Source organism: Halyomorpha halys, unplaced genomic scaffold, assembly GCF_000696795.3.
Source record: "Halyomorpha halys isolate HHAL.00 unplaced genomic scaffold, Hhal_1.1 Scaffold582.1, whole genome shotgun sequence".
In the NCBI taxonomy this organism is placed as follows: domain Eukaryota; kingdom Metazoa; phylum Arthropoda; class Insecta; order Hemiptera; family Pentatomidae; genus Halyomorpha; species Halyomorpha halys.
Genome location: NW_027115659.1, coordinates 741,244 through 758,233, shown reverse-complemented (window position 1 = coordinate 758,233; position 16,990 = coordinate 741,244). Strand labels below are relative to the sequence as shown.

The 16,990-nt window shown below is 29.7% G+C and overlaps 1 protein-coding gene across 10 annotated transcripts in view; it reads left to right on the top strand.

The window, feature by feature from the left end:
• Dys (Dystrophin) overlaps positions 1–16,990 on the top strand; it is a 349,452-nt gene that overhangs the window by 326,024 nt on the left and 6,438 nt on the right. For 9 of the 10 annotated variants that reach the window (XM_067052674.1, XM_067052673.1, XM_067052664.1 and 6 more), the window contains 11 exons: positions 8,888–9,016; positions 9,837–9,967; positions 10,086–10,241; positions 10,334–10,470; positions 11,413–11,617; positions 11,713–11,798; positions 11,911–12,095; positions 13,404–13,546; positions 13,868–13,979; positions 14,062–14,321; positions 16,046–16,183. In XM_067052674.1, the coding sequence (XP_066908775.1) occupies positions 8,888–9,016; positions 9,837–9,967; positions 10,086–10,241; positions 10,334–10,470; positions 11,413–11,617; positions 11,713–11,798; positions 11,911–12,095; positions 13,404–13,546; positions 13,868–13,979; positions 14,062–14,321; positions 16,046–16,183 (1,682 nt within the window). The remainder of the gene's footprint in view (positions 1–8,887; positions 9,017–9,836; positions 9,968–10,085; positions 10,242–10,333; positions 10,471–11,412; positions 11,618–11,712; positions 11,799–11,910; positions 12,096–13,403; positions 13,547–13,867; positions 13,980–14,061; positions 14,322–16,045; positions 16,184–16,990) is intronic. The other variant, XM_067052668.1, reaches the window with a different exon arrangement.

Here is a 16,990-nt window from a genome sequence, read left to right as displayed (position 1 = left end):
TGATATAAAATAGATTTACAATAATCTTTTTTTTCCGTGTTAATTTAAAGATTCCTAAATCCCTCTGAAAGTCCCTATGATATGGCTGTCTTCCTCATCCTATTATCTATTCGTTCTCTTCTCCTTCTACTCTCAGCTATAAAAGAACTCTTCGATCCACTAGAAGTTCTGTCCTCGCTCCAAACAAAAAATGTTCCTTCACGAAGAAGACTCCTGAGGATTTCTTTATTGTGGCCTTCAACTTCTCGAATGATATGCAAAATTATTATTAGTGAAGTAATAATTTACAATGCATTATTTCATTAGTATCTTCCCTAGCTCCGTTTGATATTCGCTAGGTGCTAATTATTTTCAATTAGTTTTTCACTCTGGTTACCCCAAGTAACGGTCTTGTTCAAGATAATTATTTCAGGAAGGAAATAGCTATAAATTAACCATTTTTTATAAACGTTGAACCGCGTATAAAATTTCTAAATTTTTCTGTAGAATAATTTATTAATATGCTTTTATTGAACTGAACTATTTACAATCATAATTAATGTCATTTAAACTTAGGATAAAAAAAAAATCTAGGCCCGTCTAAAACTACAATTACTTGATATATCTGTATATATTGTATTAATGAATATTTGAACACTAATACTTAATGCCTTTAATTTGTGGCATATTGTATTAATTAATCTTCAATAAAATAAAACTATATTCATGCAGGGAACAAATTTGGTTCCGTACCTGTCTGTAGTTAAACTTGTGTGCAGCCATAATCGATCGAACAGTTTATCCGATTTTATGAAATTTCCATGAATTATGCGGGTTAATATGTAAATGGTCACATATATATCTTATCACTCTATTCACTAGTCCAACTTACACGTCCCTGTAGGTATTTTTCTCGGCCCACCTATATTGCGAAGACGGCTTTATAAATTTCTGTAAATTCCATCAGCTAGCACTTTTCTTGACACATATGTTCCTAATAGGGCTCCTTCTGTAGGTTTTATTCCCAAACGACAAATTAACTTTATTAAAAAATAAAAATAATAAAATGTATGCTTAAACCATGTTATATAGGTAATTATGTACCTAGATATCTGTCCAGTAGATATGATGCGGAATACTGGCTTATGTACTTGTCATTTTTATTTTTGACCATGATAGTACGATATTAGTCCATTTAAAAATTATATCGTAATTGAAAATAAAACAAAAAATAACCAATGGAGCTAAGATATAGTTAGTAACAAATTAAAATAATTTTCTTTAAATTTTGAGGACTCACATGCATCAAGAAATTAAAGTTTATTAAATATGGAAGTTTTTGCTCCTTAAAAGTTGGCTGTATTTAGCCCAACAGGGCTGAAGAAATTTTTACTGTTGTAATAAAAAATTAATTTATAAACCTCTTTCCCATTTGTCTTCCCGTAAGTGCCCTTCTGTTGGATTCTGTTAAGATACGAAACTTAATTTTCGTGAATAGTTTTTGAGTGATCGGTATCTAAGAAAAAAAATAAAAAACCGTTACTAGCTTACAAAAAATACAATATATTAATTTTCTCCTTTTCGGCAGAGAATCGACCTATTGTCTTATCAATGGTTCCCAACTCCTAGAATCATGTTCGGCCCACCACCACTCTAGACTTAGGACAAAGAGGGGGTCCCATCAAAATATTTGAAAATTAGTTTTGCTTAAAAGTGCATTTTGAGTCATTTTTATTGTTCATTTACCTGCTAAGACCTTCTCGCTAATACAAAGATAACTAATAGAATAATTTTAATAATAAATAGTCATAAAAATATGGGACACTCCCCCGTCACATGTTAAGGTTCTCGTGGCCCACTAGTTCCGAACCACTGGCCTCTTAATACTTGTGACCTATTCAAATATTTCTCAGTACTCACGGGACACCATGTACTAACCATCGTAATGACAATGATTTTAATGTAATAATTATACTTTGATTCATTGGAATATTAAACTACATGTTACATTGTGATATAGAAATTTGCTGTTTGTTGTGGATAATAATGGAGCCTAAAATTCATTAATCATTGTCCTTATCTCCCCTTTTCCATAGCGGCTAGTATCCTCCACAGCATAATTTACATAAAATAATTAAATCTAGTTTGTGAGTGGAGGACTTGTCCCGCGGAAGGCAAATATTGTACTACTGTCTCCGTATCTAAAGCCAGATGGAAAAAAAAATGGACGAAAAATTATTTTTTCATCATGACACATCCCAAGTAGTATCAGTGTTGTTAGACAAATATTTGTCAACACTTTTTTTTTTTTTTTTTTATATTTTAAAAAATGAATGAATATAATGTTTGAATTTCCAAAATTGTATAGTCCTTATCTTGATGTTTATTTCACAAGTTGTCTAATTTTGAATTATAAGTGGATTTAAACCAGACAGTTTTAACTTTCAAGCTGTTTCAATATTGATATTTAATTATTTACTAAAATTTACATTTTTTTGTCATAATTGTTCATTATCATATCAACCTGGTGTGTTATTATAACAATTGCATTGGCTTTAAAAAATTGTTAATATTGAGGTTTAGTCGCGTGCAAAGGGCACTGCTAACAATTAAAATATTATGATTATTGAATAATTTTAAATAATACGAATAAATTATTTATGATTAACAATTATAAATTATCTCATTAGTCTGGACTTCATTCTTCCAGATGAAGTTAGATTTCCTACGTTGTGAACCACTGAACCTTTTACTGTTGGTAACTGGCAATAGAATTTTGTGATAAATTTTTTGATGTATTCATTCTATTGATTCAAATTATAATTGACTGTTTATTAGAAACCAAGAGTACTGCCCTCTTAGGTCCTTGTTTTGAAATCAGTTTTTTTTTTACGTTTCGTACAGGATTCTGCTATCCCATTGTACTTCAGTAATGGTCTTTAATATAAATTCACTGTGGGCGTGAGGATAAAGCATTGCTAACCTTCCTTATTTTTAAGTTAGTTTTATATTGATATAAACAATTTGCCATATATTTTACATAAAATGTATCCATTTAATGTAGATATCAATAGGTTGAAGAAATATTTAATATTGTTTTATTACTACATTTTTTACGCCTTTCTCTTATTCCTAATATACGTAATACTTCAAAACTGTTTATTGTAGACTCAATTTGGATGGATATTATGTTTATATTTGAACGAAAAGAGAAGAAGTATTTGTTTGTATAGGATCCCCCCTCAGCGATTAGGTTAACTAATTAAGACAAATCACTAGAAAACAGTGGTAGAAGAGCCGTTCGCCCCACTGCCAAAGGAAACAGTCTAAAAGTGCTCTTCCACCTATCGTTCGAAATAGAATCTGCCTCTCTCCTGGTCTCATTCCGTCTATCGGGGTTTATCTATTTATAGAAAAAAAAGAAAATATATTACATATATTATATACCTCATTATTTTTTATTACAATAAATATTATTACTTATATATTATTAAACCTCTACCATTATAATCTAGGTTAGGTAGGTTGTTCTTAGTAAAGAAGTACTATTTATTGACCAAATGTTTTATGAGGAGGTCGTGTGGTCCGCATCTACCTTCACCAGATAGGTTTATACTCCAATCCAATGAAGGCCCAGGTACCTGCTTTATAGAGGCTAACTTTGCCCCAGATGAATATCTCATTTTTTAAAGTTGATCCACGTCTCTCATATTAGAATAAATAAATAATCTATCACTGTGTTATAATCCCACTTCCAGTATATTTATTATTAAATTAAAATATATAATAAATTTATGACGAGTAAATTGACTCGTCATCTCCGTTTCAATCTAACAGCCCTTTAAAGTGGGGCGACACGTTGGTTAACAATAAATAGTTTTATTTTACTATTTTGATACCTTTATTGACCGCCATCCGGACTATCTTCCTACAAAGTAAATTATTTATTATAATCAAATAGTGAATAATAATAATAGTTCAAATTTATGGAGCTAAGTAGGCTATAGGATCTTTTCTATGCTTGACAAACCAAGTTCAAATTTTCTTTTGACATAACCCTTGCTTGAATCAAGATTCTTAAGTCTTATTAAACTTCTAAAAAATGAGGATCTGACATTAAGCTTCTTTATTTCTTTTTTTTTTTACCTCTTACCTTATTTCCTACTTTCGGAGAGTTATCTTATAGATAACAAACCTATTCTAAACAGAGTGGGAGGTTCTAGTTGTCAGTCATTGGGGTTGTCAAGGATTTAAAGTCAACCTGCCCAATCTGGAATCGAATTTTCAGATAAATGGTTGCTATGGTTACACCTCTATTCACTCAGCTACAGCGTCCTCAAGCACTGTTCTATGCCAACCATAGTGTTCTATGTAAAATATAGAAAGTATATAGTTTCCTACATAAAACATTTACTCTCTCCGTCATTTGGACATCTCTCATGATCTGAAGCAGACAAGAGATACTTTCGAGGCTCAGAATACTTTTTTGAACCATAACTGCTCCTTTCGTGCAGAAACTTAGTTTGCGGGTGGATTAAATCTCGCTTATCCAAGTAATGTGTTTCAAACTTGAATACTTACTTATTTTAAAATAATGTGGCTACTAAAGAGAGTATTTATCAAAGAGAGACAGCTGAAATTATAATAGCCGAATGACAAAGAGCCCCGTGCTGGGTGAAACAGTTGCTAAGATTTAGGGGTACTCGCTTGTTAGGACTGACTCACTCCTGGCATAGGTCGTCCCCAAGGCTTGGACCAGTTCCATCTCGTGTACTCCTCTGTCGGTATAGATAGCAAGAGGGTGAGATTCATAAGAGGAATATCATTGCTACGACAGTCTAACGTCAGCACATGTTCCATCACCTTGGCAAAAACTACTTGAATATTAGTTGTTAAATGTTTAGACTGAAATTTAGCCAGCGTCTTCTTTAACCAATTAGAATCATTGGTACTTCACGATATTTGGTCCTCCAGATTAGAAATGTGGCCTTTCAAATTATTTTCTAAACAACATTCGGTCATAGATCATACAATAAAATCGTTAATTTATTTAATATTTGTGAAATAACAACCCTAAATAAAATTTAAAATTCACAAGAGATTTTTTTTTTTATACGTAAAATGATAAGTTACTTCTTCAAAGTACGATTGATTCAAGAAAAATTGAGCAGTTTATCACTCATGTTGATAAAAACAGATTTACTACACACGTATATCTGCTTCTATTAACATCTGTGATAAATTTCTTGAATCAATCTTACTACTCAGTTGGTTCTTGATTCGTTTTAATTTATCGATCACAGGAGTTAGGAGGCCCTGTGGATCATGGTGCCATATGGGATAAAGATGGCTCTGGATTTAGTTTGTAAAGTTAGATAAATCCTCAGTACATCAGTTTATCCAGAATTAATTAAGATTCACACACCTCAAATGCTCTAATTCCATATTAGTACTGGAACTAACAATACGTAGGAGCGATAAAAATGATTCAGAATCAAAGATATTAAGGAAATATCGGGAAAAGGTAGTATTTCTTGATGAAAAATAATCTTAAAGAGATACGGGAGAAGTTTTATTAAATCATACAAATAAAATCATCCATAAAGAACTTAATGTTCCATATGTAACCAATCTAGCCCAAACCAGACAGCCATTATAAACTCCCTAACCACCTAAACCCACTAGTTTCTAACCTTCCTTCCTCTTCCATTCCTGACAATCCTTCGAGATGCCTGAAAAGAACATTGCCTCTAGACCTTCTAATATAGAAATGTGATTAGAGTGCTACCAATGGATAGTTTCTCTACATGCCTGTATCATATTATTTTAATCTTACATCAAAACATCAAATTTACTAATTTCTAATTACTATTTTTATGTAAATATATGTAATGATGATAATATAAATTAAAACATATCGCTCGATCGCCTACGAACTATAATAATACATTTTATGTCGCGTATTTATTTCAAGTTCATATTAGAGAAGTGATCTGTTCCTGAACTAATTTTAAGAGCGGTATTTTGCTTAGCGAAATTTCCTAAGGCGGCTACTATGGTTTGACTTGAAGGATGAGCAACAAAACAGTTTGCGTTGAAATACATTAATGTATAAAAGAAAAAAAGTTGAGGTGGAGTTGACTATATATATAAAAAAAAATGAATTTCGGAATATTTTTAAGGTATTTTCAAGTTGTTCGAAGACAATTCGGAATCAAGGCAATTCCGCTGTTCGCAGGAATTTTATAACAAAATTGAGAACTTACGCTTTTTACTTCAATAAACTAGTCTCACTTTTTTTTTAAAAAAAAAAAAAAGTTCTCTCACTAAATTTAACGTAACGACAGTTCGAAAGTCATTGTAAGAAGTTGTCTGTCATGAAGTTGCATATTATTATTATTGCATGCTAAGAAGAGAAAACACACAATGACTTAAGAATTCGATTCCTGGAAACGTATCAGAAACAAAAATTATCAAGAAAATGGACATAGATTGTTCGAAGGAATAGAAGACTTATTTCCCGACTGCCTGAATTAATGAGTGTGTATGGATTGCATGTTTCACTGCTCGGTCCTTAACTAAATTGCAGCTGACTAATTAGTTATGAACTGTTGTGGTTTGTTCCGCCGGCCAACCCCCACGACCGAGACATTACACGATCTGCTCAAACAGTAGCCGCAAATATGTTAGGTTCCGGTCTTCCTTTCTGTCGACTAAATAATTCATGACAGACCATGTTCCATCATCACTGGTCTCCCGCCAACTTCCGAGTGTGCACGCTGCCTGCTCTTCAATATTTACTTTCAGCCCGTTGGTTGTTTTAAATTATTTAAGTCCACAATAACATCAACATAATGAATGATTCTAACATGATAAAGCCAATCCTAACGGTTAGAGCAAATGCCATTGTAACATATTTTATAACCATAACAATAATAATGAAATCTTATTTTTAATATGTTGTCATAAAACCATTGTTTTAAGTGGATATATTAATTTTTTTAATGCATTTGATTACTCATTGTATTTTGATTTTTGTTATTTTCAAGTTTGAATCCCAAATTCTTAAAAAAGTATCTTATAGTCCAAAAATACAGATTTATAGAAGTATCTGTACTTCAATGGCTTAGTATATGCTAATCAAAAGCAAAAATAGTGTATTTACTTAAATAGTGTACTTGTTCTTAATTCCAAAACCACCTAGCTACATTTTTATCCTTTACTTTAAATGAACATTATAATTTTATGCATTTAGTATCTATTGATAGTTCTATCTATTGATCAACAACAGTGATTTGAAAACTCAATAATCAAACCAATTTTTTAGTTCTCAAAACAAACAAAAGATAATAAATCTATCATAGCTAAAGGTTCCTTGTTTAAAACTTCTCTTTAGAATATAAATGTAAATAACGAGGGTTCAATTATAATTAAGCTCGTGATATATTAACATATCAACATAGATGTTGAACTACACTGGTCGTTATAACTAGCAATATTTGCTTTACTCTCTCTATGTTGAAGTGAAGTATGCTATATTTAGTCTCCATAATTATGTTTTTCAATCCTAACAATGCTTGAATTTTTGAGATATTGAGTTGTTAACGAACCTTTAATTTATTTTATTTAGAAATATCCCTGTTCGGTGTTACCTGATTAAGTTTATTTTATGTCAAATATTTTTTTTTTTTATTTTTGCTATTATTTTTATTATACACGCAGGGTCATTTTTGACCAAGTGAGGACTCCAAGGTACTTTAAGATAAGGACCCTTCCAGAATAGAAAAATTATTCCCTGAACAATTTTGGGTTGGCATCAGAAATAAGCTATGTACTAGATAAAATACTTTATTTGATATTTGAAACAAAATTTATGTACAAATTTTTAATTAAAACATTTTTAAAAGGTCTTGCTTTTTGATCAATAAAATCATGAACTACTTCTTCAAAGTGCATTCTTTATTTCAGAATGTACATCTCTTTCCATAGGTATGATTGATAAACTGCTCAACCTATCTTGAAGCAACTGTACCTCTAAGTTCATTCCTAATTCATTTTAATATATCGATCATAGGAGTTATGGCACTGGATACGCTAAACACTACGGGGTGATATTATATCTGCCAAATGATATATTAGTAAATTGGAATTAATAATTTGAAAAATAAAATTGTGCAAAAATTAATCTTGCTTGAGTGGACAAATAGAAATGACAATGTTTTGTGCTCTATGTGTTAATTAAAGAATTACTTATTATAGGAATATAATAAAACATAAAAAAGTGAACTAGTCTTGTTTTTTATCTAAGAATCATAGTTATACTTATTTTTTATAAATTACTTAATTGCCTGATTCATTGTTTATTTATAATAATTAGCCAATATTTTTTTAAGATTTTATATTCCTAATTTGAATTTTAGCTTTATAGACTATTTACTTTTCAAGATAACAATCATTAATTTGGAATATTTATTCTAAATTAGTAATCTTAATTATAATTCAGCCTTTCAGACTCATTATTGACATTTTATGAACCCACATTTTTGTAATTGTTTTTTGTACATCTCAGATTTTATTTATTCTTATTAGTCATTTTTGTAAACCTATTACTTTTCTTGTATTTCATTACTGCATTATTTTTATCTTTGTTCTCAACATGAGTTTTTATTAGGAAACTTCTGACATTTCTAATTAATGGTGTTTTTAGATCCAAAATGTGAAATTAAATTTTGAGATTTATTATCTTTTTCAGTCGAAGATAATTATAGAATGGAAGTTATTTTTTCACATTGATCTCATGGCAAGGATACTTTTTTTTCACAGAATTTGACACCTCTTTTTTCTAACATAAATATTCATTTTTTCTTTATAAACAATATATATATAATTGTTTTTTTTTCCTTTACAGAGAGTTCGATTGTTTGAGAAGTGTTTGGAAGAGGCCAGCGGACGGCTAGCAGCTTCAGAAACTGCCTGTGCAGCCTGGCAACCAACTACTGACCCTGGACAAGCTGCTACCCAACTTGACAGTCTTCAAGTCAGTAAAGTTTTACTCTTTAAAATACAGTAATTTAAGTTAATATTATTCCTTTATTTAAAAATGGTAAGGTAATGAATAAGAATTGATATAAAGAAAGAAACAATATAATATAAAGAAAATAATATAAAGAAAGAAAGTGAGAAAGGGTATGAACAGTCAGTTAAATGGAGAAAATTAATTTATTTTTAATTAGGTTTTGAGATATGTCTATCGGCAAGGTAAATTCATTTTTCATCAGCTTTATAGCTAACAGGATTTGATTTAAGATATATGTGGATAGATTCGAAAATACACAGTTAAATGATACAAAAAAATAGACAGTTTGATGATGGAGAGGGTTATAATAAATAGTTTGTTAGAAAAATAAATTTCTGTTAAATATTTTTCAAAGAGTTATAGTGCTATACCAATTGTAAAATAAAAGACAACTTCAACCATTTTTTTTTTTTTTAATTTTCCATTTTAGAAAGTCTTTAATCCTAAACAGTTCAATTTTGCAAAACAAACAGAATGAATTTTTATTTCCAATAAACAAACCAATGTCATTGATAGTGTTAATGTATCAGGATTAACTTTGATACAGCTAACAATTTTGGTATTCTCACTTTTAGAAATAAGCCTCAAATATAATCATTTCAAAGTATCTACCTATTCAATCCTGAATTTATGAGTTTATGAATGTAGTTTACTATAAATACTAACTTTAATCAAATATATTTTTTTTTTAATCTTCTTTTATTTAAGAACTAATGTCCTATGACATTTAAATGCCTATTTTATTTCATACCTAAGCAATGAACTGTAAATTTATTTCCAGAAATTTGGTGAAAGGCTGGGACCCTTGCAGAGGTCAATAGAAGACCTCAATGACCATGTTGCATCATTTAGAAGTGGCAGCGTTAACATCTCTCCTGCTCTCCTTTCGAGAGTTGATGATCTCAATGCTAGGTAAAAAATCTTGATGAACTTGGAATTTTTTTATTATTTATTCAAAAACTTTCATAATTCTCCCTTTTATAACATTATTATCATTTATTTTCCATCAAAATGTATTTATTTCTTATAGGTGGCGAGTGATCCAGATGACAGTGGACGATAGGTTCAGGGCACTTAGAGGGCTGAGCTCTGGTGGTGTCGCACCTAACCATTCCTTCCTTTCCGCATCCGTCGAGCACCCATGGGAACGAGCTACCACCCCTGCAAAGGTCCCCTACTACATTAAGTAAGTTATTTAACTATAAAAGTTACTATTGAAAGTAAATAAAAACCTCAAATTGATTAATTGCCCTTATTTAACAATATTTTTCTCCTTAGTCACCAAACAGAGACAACACATTGGGACCATCCGAAAATGATCGAATTAATGAACTCACTTTCTGAACTTAATGAAGTTCGTTTTTCCGCCTACAGAACTGCTTTGAAGCTACGCACCGTACAAAAGAGAATTTGCTGTAAGTAGTAATTCCTGTGATTTTTGTTCTATAATTTTGTAACTACTGAGAGTGCAATATTATCTCCATAATTATATGATCTAAAACTAAATTATTATATGAGAAAATAAGTTGGTCAATGGTATTTATCATGTCTTCATAGGATTTTAACTTTCTGAATCTGTTAATTTACAATCCCCAATATTTATTAATGTAACTTTGAAATCAATACAATATGCAGTCATTTACTTTTGTATTAATTATTTGTGTTATTAATTTAGCAGTCTCTTACAGAATCTGCTTGTGAAAAAATAATAAAAAATTTCTTAATACATTAATACTTGTGAAATTGTTCTTCCTTTTTATTGGCTCTATGTTTTATTCATTTCCTCTTGATGTTTCATGGTCTTTTCCCCATCTTCAGGATTACATTACCTTTTTCATAAGTCTCCTTGTTAATTACATCCATATAATTTATATTTTTTCATATTTATAGTTAGTCTTAATTTTTTAAGGAGACTTATTATGTTTAAGTCATATTACACTATCCAATACTGTGCGGAATAGTGCCCATTGCTATAACAGGATGTCTCCTTGTAAAATCGGGACTATTATATAGTTGTAATTCACAAAGAGGTTAAGAAAAAGATAATGCAATTCTGAAGTTTGGAAAAGAGCCCAAAACTGATTAAAAAGAAAAAATGAACACAAAATAGAGACAATAAAAAAAGACAAATTCCATAAGTATTAATGTATTAATTAAATATTTTTCCATAAAAGTAGTTTTAAAAATTTCTTTTGTCAGTCCAAAAAGTTTTTCATAATTTTAGAAAGCTATATTTAATCATTTTTACTTGTGTTACACTGAATCACTTTTACAAAGTACACACCTCATATTAATTGTTAAACTTGAAAAATAGTAATGATTTTACTGTTTTAATTGGAGTTATAATGTTGTTACAGTGGACCTAGTTACTGTGACAAGGGCCATTGATGTGTTTGACACGCATGGCCTGAGAGCTCAGAATGACAAAGTTCTGGACGTTACGGACATGATCAGCGTCCTAAGGACTATCTACGAGACGCTCGCGGGAGAAAATCCTTCATTAGTTAATGTTCCTCTCTGCCTTGACTTAGCTGTCAACTGGCTTTTGAATGTCTATGACAGGTAATAAAGAGCTTTTCATTTTTTTTTTTAATATCATTTAAATTACATTTTAAATTATTTCATTTAATTTTTTGGTTTTGCTTCATTCCTTTCAGCCAAAGAACTGGACAAATGAGAGTCCTCTCATTTAAAATTGGTATAGTGCTACTTTGTAAAGGACATTTAGAACAAAAATATGGATGTAAGTATTATCTTATTATCTATTTCATTTATATTAAATCATGAAAGCTTGTAACCTTTTTTTTGACAAACACTATTATGCCGAAACTGTATATTTGCTCGATTGTTTCCAGATATGTTTAGATTAATGGCCGATCCAAACAGGCTAGTGGACCAGAGGAAGCTTGGCCTTCTCTTGCACGATTGCATCCAAATACCACGCCAACTTGGAGAAGTTGCAGCTTTTGGAGGATCCAACATAGAGCCTTCTGTTCGAAGTTGTTTTGATGAAGCTGGAAATAATGCAACACATATTGAGGTATAGCTTGTGTTTTATAACAAATATATTTATTAATGAAATTTTTCTTAATAATTTTATGTTGATTATTTTTATTTTAAATTGATATTGAATGATTAATGGAAGTTGTTATGGTCCTCCAAGAGTTACATTTTTCTTAATAGCCAATTTCAGTACATCATTAAAAAAACCATGTAGTTTTTTCTGCCAATATGTATTTATGATTCACTTTTTTATAAAATTCTGATTAGCTCACTTGTTATTCATGTACATAAAAATCTTTCTGAAAAAAAAAAATGCATATAGCCATATGAATCATGAATAATTTATAATAATGAAGGTCAAAATAACCATTATTCATTTAATAATTTTACTGTTTATTCATAAAATATTGTACATTCATAAAAAGAATGAATGAATGAATAAAAATTAATTTTATTCTGAGTCAAAAATTCACTAAGAACTAAGATATATTTCAGACTATATGTTCATCATTTGTCTGATAAAATATTTACAAAAGCATAGTACCTAAATTATAATTACAGTTTGAATGTATTAATTGATGTTATAGCTATACATATTGTTTATGATGTGAGCAGGTGAAAATAGCTGTTGTTTAAAGGAAAGAATAAAGGAGGATTGGCAAATAGGGATGGGGAGGTCGTTCAATAAGAGCATGTATAGAAATCAATCTAATAAATAGGTAGATGAACATAAGGTGAAATCAAGGATATTCGCAGTTTTTTGGTTTTGAGGACTTGAAAAAGAAAAACACCGAGGAGGTATTGTTGTCATAAAGTAGGATAATACCACTTCAATTTAGTATGCAAATAAGAGACATGAGGGTGCCTGGGAAACCCGAAGATAAATCTAATCAGTTTCTGCAGTCTGACCTCCAGTAGAGAGCCCTCCGTAGGTTAAGGGACTGTAGTCGAATTGGGAAAAAACGAGAGAGGATACTAAAAAGTGACGGATATTGTGAGGAATGGAATCGTAGGAATTGTTTATTTGTTATTGTTTATTATTTAACTATAACTATCATGATTATCATTTTGTATATATAGTAGCTGTTGAGTAGAAAGGTCTAAGAGAGTTTAAACTTTAACCTTCTAGGAATAAAAAATATATTGCTATTACTTTGAAAATATTCCAGTTCTGCTGCAGTTATGGCTTCATGAGCTCCTATTCCTTGATAAGCAGACTGTTTTATTTATGAAATTATTTTAATAAAATTGTTGAATTATTTTATTTTGTTGTAATTTACTGATAAAAATTAATACCTTTGCTTTTAATGTATTTTTAATTGTATAATTACATCTTATGTTACAGGCAATCCAATTTCTTAGTTGGTTGGAAAAAGAACCACAAAGTATGGTATGGCTTCCTGTACTTCATAGAGTTGCTGCGAGTGAATCAGCTAAACATCAAGCAAAATGCAATATTTGTAAAGCTTATCCAATCTTAGGTTTTAGGTGAGTATTTATTCTCCTATGTAACGCTAATTTAGTCTTTAAATTTAAATTTTTTCGCAAGTAAATTCAAATTGGTTTAAAATTATGAAGATGATCAGGGGTGAAGTATATTAAAAATAGTTGTTATATATATTTTTTTTTTACTGCACCCCTGATTATCTCCTTCATAATTTGAAATAATACGATCAATTATTTATATGTATGATCTAATTGGTTTAATTCTGTTGCCTTTCTAAACGTTTAAAAAATTTCATTAAATAAATGTAGTGTGATAAATATATTACATGTATAGTCTATAAATATTGTAATTTTTGGTTTTAGATATCGTTGCCTAAAGTGTCTTAACTTTGATATGTGTTCGGCATGTTTCTTCTCTGGTCGCAAAGCTAAAAATCATAAACTCAGTCATCCAATGCAAGAGTATTGTACAGCAGTAAGTTTCCATATTTGAATGGTTTATATTTTGATATATTCATGAATATGTTTGTTATTTATTATGATTGTTTCTTTGCCAGACTACCTCTGGAGAAGATGTAAGAGATTTCACAAGGGCCCTTAGGAATAAATTCAAGTCAAAGAAGTATTGGAACAAACATCCACGAGTAGGATACCTACCAGTGCAGACAGTGTTGGAGGGTGACCCGTTGGCAGCTCCTCCTACTCCTCCTCACGCTCCAGCTGCTTCCCAGCACGATGTCCATTCCACTTTGGAAATGTACGCTTCCAGGCTGGCCGAGGTCGAGCTTCGCACTCGTACCAATTCCACACCTGATTCGTAAGTACCATACTCATTTTCTTTTCTTATTTACTCCTTTTCTCCGGTTCTTAGAGTTCGCAAGTTTTTTTGTTAGAAAACAAGAGAGAAAGAGCAGTATTTTTTTTTTTAAATTTGAATTAAAAGGAATATTATTTTTGCTTATTACTTAATAAGTTCCAGAATAAGTTATGATTATGTATGTATATTTTCATTTAATTGTAGAGAGTATGATGTAAAGAAACATATTTCTATTAATTTTAATGATAGTAATAATTTTTTAAAGCAAAATTTTCAGTTTATTGGGATATGTTTACATTTTTCATAGTTCAGCATTACTAACTTTTTTTGTTTTGGTATCTATAATAATGGTTTTATATTGATACTGAGATTTCTTTAAACAATATTTAACTCTTTCTCTTTCTTGTAATGCAATGAAATTTATCAAAGTTACATTTTATATGTAACTATTGTTTTTTCTAAAACAATTGTCTATGCTTAGTATTTGACTTTTCATTATAATATATTAATCGTGATAAGTACAAGTCACATTTTGTGTATTACATGTCTTCACCCTTGAGGGTGTGTAAATCATAGGTACATTAAAAATCAGTGCTTACTGTTTTTTTTTTTTTTGGAACAGTTCAATTCAAGAATCTTTCACCATATATCAAGTTGCATATTATCTTCTAGACAATTATACAGTAAAAAGAAAAAAAAATTAGATTAAGTAAATATAACTTTTACTCCTTGTCCTTACCACGATAGATATAGAGTTTGTACATCATAAATAATCTCTTTCTCGCTTGATACATTACCTATATATGAGTTACCATACACTACTGCTGTTAATACAATTTTATTTTATGGCTCTAAGTCTGTGAGCTGTTATAAGTTTTTATAAATAGATGGGCGGTTGGCCCATATCTTAAGCCTCCAATCTGGAGTATCAGGTTTTTGATTTTGAGATAATATTACTTTTTGACATGTTTTTACTTCAAAATTTAAATATTAATAAAGGAAAATTTTAATTAAAATTAAAATTACGCTATATTTTGTATGAAACTTCATATTTGGTAATCACTAATATTGTTGAATGCTATTCTTTGCATGTTTTTTAATAGTGAGCAAAAACTTCCAGGAAATTTACTTGAACATTAAATTGATCTAAGAAGAATAGAAGAACTAATAAAAACAAGAATTTCTTATCTTACAATATGGATTTTTTTTTCTATTATCAATTTACTTTAAACTTAGAGCCATGTTTTTAATTCTTTTTAGTTATTTTATTGTTATACATGCATTGATAAATTTTATGAGTTCAAACTAAAAAAAAGGTCTTTCATATTTTTATATAAGTCAAGTGGTTTCCTTCCAGTATTTGCTCACTTTTTTCTTTAGTTTTCCATCACTCACTGATCTATCTGCCTCAGAGTTTTTTTAACTTTATCATGCACTGCATTAGCCTTATGTTAAATCATTTTTCACATTGTCTGTTGTCTTGTAAGTGCTTTTTATAATAATTGTAAATGTTGATAATACCACCTAACATTACATTAGTTGTCCAATGTCAAAATAGCCTGTTCTAAAAGGGGATGTCCAGTAGTAATTATAAAAAAAGTCAAATTTTTATTTATCATTTATTCAGAAGTTTTGAGAATAAAAAAAAAAATTCAGAAAAGAAAAGTAAAATAAATTCGGAGAAAGAAATTAGAGGGAGTTACAGTGTAAGGTGGTGTTTCCAGAGATGATGAGCACACTCTTATAGCTGCCTATTGTAGCTCGTTGAACGGGGGAGAGCCGTCGTCCATCCCAAGGAGCCCGGTACAAATCATCCAAGCGATTGATGCTGACCAGCGCCATGAGTTGGAGAACATGATAAGGTCAGTATCTCATGCTCATTTGTCAAAAAAGGGATTCAAAATAAAATATGGGCTTAAAGAAAAATTAATGTTAACAGAATTTTTTTTTAATTTACATTAAATGAATTATAAAATTTATTGATGTATTCTAATCATAAATTCATTATTGCCAAATATTGCCTAGTTTGGTAATATATTTTATATAAGTAATTGACATAATATTTTTTTTTCTATTGAAAAAACTATTTGATACCTTTCAATATCTGATTTAGTCATCTGTGCTTAACATTTTAATTTCTTAGTCATTATCTCTCTCAAGGGCTTATAACATCCAAAACTTTTAATTACTGGTATATATGTCTCCTCAATATAATCCAAAATAAGTTATTATTAATCAATAGTAGTAATTAACCAAAATGATAGAGGAAAAAATCCTTAGGACCACATTTAGCCCACACTGTTTAAATATAATTATATTTTTAAAATTTTATTATTAACATTTTTATTCTATACATGTATATATGTAAAACCATATTTTAGCAACATTTCAGCCCTTTCCTTTGGCAATTTCTAATTTATTGTCTTCTATATCTCAGTTACATTATCAAAATTATATGTTTTCATAAATACAGTTATACAATTATATGTTCCTGGAATTTTTTGTTATAGATTTTTTTTATCATTACATAGTTCTGTTTTAAATAATGTGGGTTAAATATAGTCCGAAGGATGTTTTCCTCAATCGTTTTGATTGATATTTAATAATTAAAAATGAATGTAGTAAAAAAAAATAAACAAATAAAAAATAAAATAAGTAATAATAAAAAA